This window comes from Oncorhynchus kisutch, linkage group LG20, assembly GCF_002021735.2.
Source record: "Oncorhynchus kisutch isolate 150728-3 linkage group LG20, Okis_V2, whole genome shotgun sequence".
NCBI lineage: Eukaryota > Metazoa > Chordata > Actinopteri > Salmoniformes > Salmonidae > Oncorhynchus > Oncorhynchus kisutch.
Genome location: NC_034193.2, coordinates 17,075,237 through 17,084,196, shown reverse-complemented (window position 1 = coordinate 17,084,196; position 8,960 = coordinate 17,075,237). Strand labels below are relative to the sequence as shown.

General features: G+C 41.2%; 1 protein-coding gene across 1 annotated transcript; it reads right to left on the bottom strand.

Moving 5' to 3' along the window:
• Positions 1-4,961: 4,961 nt before the first annotated feature.
• On the bottom strand, positions 4,962-8,960 carry LOC109865131 (somatostatin receptor type 5). The gene has a single exon (XM_031798819.1). The coding sequence runs from the start codon at positions 8,462-8,464 to the stop codon at positions 7,412-7,414; it is 1,053 nt and encodes a 350-aa protein (XP_031654679.1). The 5' UTR covers positions 8,465-8,960; the 3' UTR covers positions 4,962-7,411.

Here is an 8,960-nt window from a genome sequence, read left to right as displayed (position 1 = left end):
ATTAGAGCAGTAAAATAAATGTTTTGTCATACCCGTGGTATTCGGTCTGAAAAACCACGGCCGTCAGCCAATCAGCATTCAGGGTTCGAACCACCCAGTTTATAATCATTAACAAAACTGACAGATTTTGTGTTATTATAACTTTTTGGGCGGGATGGTTCACATTTTATTTGGACAGGGCGGATAGTCCATCTGTAGATGTTCTACAGATAGTTTGTTGATAATATGACCATCTGTTGATAAGCAACTGCTTACTAAGGTTAGGGTTAGGTTTAGAATTAGGGTTTAGGTTAGGGTTAGGGCTAGGGTTAGAGCATCTACAGATGGACTGTCCAAGTAAAGTGTTCCGGGGAATGTTCTTACACCTTTCCCACAACGTAATGAAATGTTCAGGAAACATTAACAGAACCAGTTTTGGTTTGCTGGGTATGCTCTTATCTTTATTATTTTAGCTGATTTTCAAAACCTCCAAAAATGACTTTAATAAACATGTCAAACCTGTCACTGCCTGACCAACAGACTACCACCATTATATATCACAGATATTCCACAAAACGTGGGTATTTAAAACATTTCAAGGCTTTGAGATCAGTACCCTGAAGCTTCCAATCCTTCATTGGTGACCTTGCCAACTTTAAAATGAAAGTATTTTAATGTGCCATTTCAGTTCCAGATCTTGCGCAGGCTATGACATGAATGACTTGTTTTTGTCGTCTTCTTTCCCCCATGATCTATCGCATAACCACTGACAGTTGTTTGTAGGGATACTTGAGTGGATGTGTGGGGGCTAGAACCAGGATTGATGGCTGTTTGTTCCAGAAGAGTCCCCAGGGTCAGTCTGAGTGGGAGACTCCTTTACCTCTGAAGAACAACCCGCTGTGCTGTAGTGGACACATCACATCTTCCCATCTCAGGTCATCTGCAGCCATGTTGTTTTGTTGTGCTTTTTCATTCCCCACATCCATGACATTGATTCTCTCCGCTCTGTCTGCCCTCGCAGCACGTCGCAGAGTCAAGAGGATATAGAGATAGCGAAGTGACATGTTGTGATTCTTCTCTGACACCTCTGGACCTGCACACACAAGGATTCTGATATCATCATGACCATGATATCCATTGACTCTCCAAACAGGAGATAGTTTGATAGATGTTTTCCAGGAATATGCAGACCAAATCTCAATTAATAAAAAAGTAGCAGTTGCGATGTCATACCTCCATTCTTGGTTTTAAAGCTAGTGGTAGCATAGGAGTATGGCTGAACATTTAATTGATTTCCTTGTTTATTCTATGGCTTCCTGGACATTTAAAGCTGTCATATCTGTTTGTAATGAGGAGGGATTTTCTCTCCCTGCTGCCGGAGAAAATAATGGAGTAAACTACCAGGCCCCCCCCCCCCCCCCCCCCAGGCACTCCATGAGAACAACAAACCCAGGGATTACATAGCCTGCCTGGGAGAAATGTTGTTATCAGTGTGAGAGTCAGCCTCACTCAGGGAACCCAGTACCACAAAGCTTAGTGATAAGCCCAGTTCTGGAGTTTTGTTGTGTTGTGACTAGAAAATGAAAGAATGTTTATCTTCTTCGGACTATGTTGGGATATGATATTCAGAGTGGGTCTTTGGTAAATTATTTTTAAAAGCCTGACATTTAAAAAAAATCTGTCTGAGGATGAAAAATGAGATGCTATCCCACTGGGAACACACTGGTTGAATCAATGTTGTTACAACATCATTTGTCAATGTGTTGTGATGTGGAATCAACATGGACAATTCATATGATTTGAAAAAAATTCTTCAACCAGTACTGCTTTCATCTCATTTCAACCAGCATTGTGAAAAATTTAACTAGGGTAAGATCTCAACTTAAATATATTGATGTAACAACCTATTAGTCAGGTTAAGTCAATCTAATTTCAACATAATCATCAGAACTATGTATATATTGAAATTGCGTTGACAATTCCACAAAATAAAAAAATAAAAAAACAATTATCCTATATTGATTGGGTGGTAGATATTATGTTGAATTTTAGATTTGATTAGACAGATTTTAGGTGGTATGTTTGAATCAATGGTTATGTGGTATGTTTGAATCAATGGTATGTTTGAATCAATATCATCTCACTGGGCACACACTGATTGAATCAATATGGTTCCCATGTCATTTCAATGCAATTACGTCGAACCAACGTGGAATAAACGTTGAATTGACTTCTGTGCCCAGAGGGATTGTTTTTGACGTCACGATATCAATACAAACAGAGGCATATTGAAATAAAATACGAGGCCACAGTCGAATGATTTCTTCCTGAATATAGTGACTCCTACCGTTATAGGACAGGTGATGCACTTCAGTGAGTCCACCATCCAGATGCCTCCTGCTATGTACGGTGCTTAGCTTAAGAAATAACCTGTGTTTGTCTTAGCTGAGCCATCACGTCAACACATTTAGACATTGATCACTTTCATACTTCTTTGCGCAGACTGCCGAAATCACATTGGGTAACTAACTGTACGTGCTGAGTACATTCGTGAAAGTACATTCGGAGTGAGGTTGGACTTATGTAGGCTACATTGACATTTGATTTGCCCAAAGGACAGCATCATTTCAACGTGTAGTTCGGCACACTGGCCTTCATCCATGGTTTGATTGGCTCTTAGAAAGTTTAGAAGTAGTCACCCTTAGCCCTATCAATAGGACGCCAAATGCATGATATTAATAATAGACTTTTACCTTTGGATATTGTATTGTACGCGAAGGATGGTTGTTTGATATCAAATGTAGTCGACAAGTTAGAAATACGTTGGATTTACATCTCCATCTCAACCAAAAATCTAAGTTGAAGAATAGGACTGAATCAAATCAAATTTATTTATAACACACTGTTAGATTCTGGGTTAAACTTGGGACATTTATAGTCAGAAGTATAGTATCTGAGGAGTGATAGAGATTGGTTTTAACATCAGAAGTTAATAGGGATAGGCGTCAGTTGTAAATCATGCAGCGCCTTGTGTCACGATCGCAGATTTTAGAGAAACAACAAATGTCGGTACATATAAGTGTCTTATATCGGCTGAAAGCTTAAACTCTTGTTAATATAGCTGCACCGTCCAATTTACAGTAGCTATTACTGCGAAAAAAATGCCATGCTATTGTTTGAGGAGAGCTCCTAACAACAAAACACTTTTTTCACCGCGATAGGTTTGATAAATTCACCTCTGAAGGTGAAATGTGTACTTACATTCTGAAATCTTGCTCTGATTTATCATCCAAAGGCTCCCAGAGATATCATGAAGTGTCGTTTTGTTAGAGAAATCATTTCTCATCCTAAATAAGTGCATATAGCATGCACCATTGATTTTGTATTTCCACTCATTCAATTTGCAAAGAAAGGAATCTGTGAAAATATAACCCTAGATGTTGTTTCAATCAGTCAAATCACGTTCGTATTTATTCCTCAGAGATCCTAGAACGTAACCAGACTTCACTATATCATTAGGGGTGTAGTATATCCTATAGGATACCAAATTTGGTTAGAGAGCGACACCTTCATGGCACGAGGATGATGCGGGCGGTCTTCACAAGCTAGATAGCCAATGAGCTGGGCTTTACGGGAGTATCCGGAAACCCCGTATCTGGGGGGGTTTCCGGATACTCCCATATGTAGCTGCTAACCTTGTGCGACAGCAAGGTTTTTCGTTTTGGATAAAAATGATGTCACGCCCTTTTGGTGTGGTCAGGGTGTGATTTGGGTGGGCATTCTATGTTCATTTTTCTATGTTTTGTATTTCTTTGTTTTGGCCGGGTATGGTTCTCAATCATGGACAACTGTCTATCGTTGTCTCTGATTGGGAACCATACTTTTTCCCACATGTCTTGGTGGGTAGTTGTCTTTGTTTGTTGGCACTATAGCCTTTAGCTTCACGGTTGTTTTGGATGGTTTATTGTTTTTGTCGGCGTCATATGAAATAGAGTAATATGTACGCTCCCCACGCTGCACCCTGGTCCAGTTCTTTCAACGGCCGTGACAAATTAGAAGAATATGGAGAGTTCTGAAGTTATGAAAACTGGTTGTTTTGCAAATGTTAAACTTATAATATGGCTACTAATACTGGAAAAACTAAATAAAAAGTCCAAGTATACAGATGACGATATTCTCACAGAAAATTGTAAAGTGAATGTAAATGTCTCCTTCACGATTTGCCCAAATGTACCTGGGTGACTTTCCACTAAATGTTGTGTAGTCTGCTCATACTTCAAGATATCCATCTGAAACTTTATTACGCTATCACTTCGTCTTCCTGTCGACCCATAAAAGATGTAAGGATTGACACACACACACACACACACACACACACACACACACACACACACACACACACTCTGTTGAGTTATTTACTCTGAGAATTAGAACCTAACAACATGTAACGTTTGATTTGGTGCTATTCTTTAACTTTTTGGTTGAGATGGAGACGTGATTCCAACATATCAAATCATTAATTTGTAGACAAACTGGTTGTTGAATTGAGAACGTAACCAAATAATCATAGAAATACGACATTTACACTGATTGGCCCATGGCGGGAGCTATAATAATTAACTGAAATGTGTTAGTCATACGCAATGTTTCAATTGGCCCAAGGGTGAGTGCTGCATCATTCATGGGGGATAACATGTTTACTGCTGCCGACAAGTTTACTGCTTGTTTCAATGCTAGTTGAAATGATATGAAAACAGTCCTGGTTGATAACTTTTTTTTAAATATCCAATGTATTTTCCATGTTGATTCCACGGCACAATATGTTGACAATTTACGTTGAAACAACATTGATTCAATCAGTGTGTGCCCAATGGGATGTGTGTGTCTGTGTGTGAGAGAGAGGGATTGAGAGAGTTATTGATAAAGACGTGCTGACAGCTATCAGACATAAATTGTGTAATTTAACTTTATTGATTCGTTTCCCACCTACACTCCCATGGCGGCCATTACTTTTCTTTACTGCCGTCTCTCACAGACAGTTAGCAGCTGCTCCTATTACTGAACAGGGTTGGATCGCATCTAGCAGAAATAACCCTGGTGTAGGATTATCTTTTAAACGCAGTGACCCCTAATGACCCAATTTCAGATACCCATAATTCCTATGGACTTGCACATCATAGAATTGCACATATACGACCTTGGAGTCACAGTCAAGAATTTTATCTCCCTTTCATGTTGTTCAAACCCAGAATGATGACGCATTAAGCAAACATGCCCCCAGTGGCCCTCGATATTGATCAAGCGTGGCTATGTGTCATTGACCGTCAACCCTTTACCTCGAGCTCCAAGGGCTGGGGGCCCACGTATACACACAGATCGCTATGGAGTCCAGTTGTGTGGGTTCACTTTATTTCTTCCTCATTGTCTCTCAAATATGGCCAGGCAGAAAGCTTCCAAATCTTTTTTAATATCTTCCCTTTGCAATAAGAGGTTGTTAAAAAAAATGTATACAAAAATAAGCGACAATTTACACTCATCTGAAATCTGTCAGTGAACCCTTGAAAAGGAGCCATTTTATAGCCAGTGGAACGTCAACTCCTCTGAAACCTTTCTGTATACGGCTCCACATATTATTGCCTCATAAACATAGTCCACTTGCCAGACACCTCTAGCCCAAGTCGCTACCCACTGGGCACAGATGTCAATTCATCATCTATTCCACACTGGGTCAACATAACTTCATTGAAATGATGTGGAAACAACGTTGATTCAACCAGTGGTTAGTTAGCAGGTCTTACACTTTAGACTCAAAGCAGCTCCAGACTACGCTTCACAGAGAACCACTAATTGTAACAGAGAATTGGTCAGAATTAGGGTTGCAAAGCTACTGATAATTTACAAAAGTTACTAGAATCTTCAGTCATTTTGGTAATTAACAGATAATCTATGACAATCTATCGTAACTTGAGATTTTTTCATTTTAAAATCAACTTATTCAATGATTTCATAAATTTGACATGTGATAAGGCCGCACAGAGGGCCAGAGATAATTACAGACACCTGTGATAATCTGAAGTACCAAAAAGGGTCACTAGATGTCTTGTGATAGACGACATAAAATCCTTGAAAAATGTACCAACATTCTGGTAGTTTACTGGTAAACATGAAAAGTTTCCAGTAATATACCCTCCCTTTGCAACCCTAGTCAGAGCCTCTCTCATAATGTGTATTCACCACACAATCAATCCACCACAAGTCAACTGTTTATATACCAGGTAGGCTACAGTCAGACACACATGCTACTAAGCAGTTTAACTTGAGCCTCACAGATTAATACTTTTTGTTATGAACATAAGAAGACAAAACACATAATTGTGATTTGTATGTTTTCAATGCAAATTTCCATCAATTACTTTTCTCTCGTGTGATTTAATATTTAAAAGAGAAAGGTGATGATACTGTAGTGAGTAAGTGAGATTCAATCAGCAATATGTAATACGTATCCATAAACAATACTTGTAAATTGTGAAACTAATTTAACACGACAATAGGTTGGCCGTTAAATGCAACATGAAAGCAACTACAACAAAAATAGTTGATGACGATGGCAGTGATGATTATGATTTTAATAATGATGATAAAGATGATTATGCCATCAATCTCTGTCTTGTGTTTTCTTTGTCCATTGTCTTGATAAAGAATCAGTTGCTCGATCATGAAGTTCCCATAACGTAATTCATGTTTCATTCATCTGCCTTTATCGTGAAAAACCTCACTCTATTCCATTTTAATAAGTATAAACCATCCATAGTTACAGTATAAACATTCTTACTCAATGACCATTCGATATAGGACTAATCTTGGGATGAACCAAACACCTTTTCTACTTGTCTTTTGTATCTCACCCCAAACAGTTCTGTCGGGAGAATTTCCCATAAAGTAAACGTCTTTGAGCTGACTTCCATGACATCACTGAAAATGTCCACACAAAGTTGATGTGAAAGTGTTAAGTCAACGTCTTTTGTGGGTCTTCTGGGAGCTCTTTGTCTTGGCCAGCGGCACATACTGTTGCTACCATCTTGTTTACATGCCACCTGTTGTTGTCTCCCGATTGTCACAGAATTTATTCCTCATTTAATTAGTTATGTAAAATCGAATTACAGTGGTGTGATAGAGCAGCGGGGCCTCACCGCAGCCTTATTAGAAATGAAATTAGAGAACAAGTCAGAGCGGTGCAGAAATAGAAAACCTATTATCCAGTAGAAAAACAGCTGTACAGAAATGTATGTAGAAACACTTGTATAGAAAAACACACTAATCTTTACCAACCTCCTTTATATACAAAGGACATGTCCAAAGACAGAATAAAATGTCATCATTTAAAGGGAAAGTTGGCGAACATAAAAAAGTTTCCAATGTTTTTCAGGAATCTCTATGCCACCGCACTGTTGCCCATCCCGCTTGTATCATTGAGGTCATAGCGCTCCGTGTCAGGGTTGCATTGCACACTGGGAAACCTCTTGGTGCGGCAGAGGAGGGTGAGGAAGTGGCGTCCGAAGGTTTCTGAGAGGCAGGCGTACAGGATGGGGTTGGCACAGCTCCAGGAATAGGACAACAGCACCACAAACTCAAAGCACCTGGCGAAGGTCAGCACCAGGTCCGTATGGTACAGCGAGCAGAAGTTGAAGGCGTAGAACGGCAGCCAGCACACGGCGAATGCCAGCACCACCGCCACCACCATCTTGGTGACCTGGGTTTCCAGGCGAGGGCTCTCCTGGCCTGGGGAGCTGGCCTGGTGGCGGTGGGTCCTCAGTGTGACCACCAAGGCGGTGTAGGAGACAATCATAACCAGGAAGGGCAGAGCAAAGCCCAGGACAAATGTGTAGGTGATGAAGGCCAGCCACCAGGAGTCGGAAGCCACCTGGGGGTCCAGGTTACACAGGCCGTCCCTAGCCGAGAAATGGATGGTTATGGGGAGGACAGGCAACAGAGAGAACAGCCACAGGAAGCCGCTGACTATCTTGGCCCGCCTGGGCGTGCGCCAGCGGGCGAACCTCAGCGGGTCAACCAGCGCCATGTAACGGTCAATGCTCATCACGGTCAGGCAGAAGACGCTGGTGAACTGGTTGATGCCGTCCAGGACCATGACCAGCTTGCAGGCCAGGTCCCCGAATGCCCAGTGGTTCTGGAAATTCTGGATGGCGATGAAGGGGAGGCCCACCATAAAGAGGCCGTCGGCCAGGGCCAGGTTGAAGATGTACACCGTGGTGGCAGAAGCCATCTTGTCCAGCTTTAAGATGGCCACGATGACCAAGGTGTTCCCGGCCAGCCCTACGATGCACACAGCCAGGTAGAGAACAGCCATTGTCACACTGAACACATCCAGATCCTCCTGCAGATACATGTCCTCGTCCAGGTAACTGGTGGTGGGGTCAGCTATCGACCCCGCATTGTAAAACGTCTCTGAGGTGAATGAGGAGTCCATCTTCGCTCAATACTTCCGTTTTTCAAAGTTTGGTTTGGATAAATTGTGGATCATTTAAAAAAATATATGAAAAACTTGATAAAAAGTAGCAAAAAAGTCACAATAACAGTTAGAGTTCAAAAACATGTCTGTCTTTTCCTCTGCAAACAGCTTGACAGTACCTGGCCACCATTAGCATGACAAAAATAAGTCCAAAAACGTGTCTGTTACTTAGCCCAAGAAAACATCCATCCTCAAAGACAGGCAATTTCTGTGGTCACATGCCGTCCAAACCAACTGTTTCTTTTTTCTTTAAAATCTTTCAAGCTGAGTCCTTTGGTGTCCTGGAGGAAGCATTCTCTGTGGTAAGAAACTCACACCCATGTCACATGGAGCACTTCAGTGAAGCTGGACGCTGTGTGTGAGAGGGCTTTTATATCTCCCCTGCAGCATTGAAGTGTGTGTCTACGGCTGCGAGCCCCATCAGTCTCCCTCTGGCTCTCCTATAAGCCTAATA

Excerpts from the sequence above, each read along its gene's own strand:
- LOC109865131 (XM_031798819.1), bottom strand. The coding sequence starts at position 8,464 with ATGGACTCCTCATTCACCTCAGAGACGTTTTACAATGCGGGGTCGATA.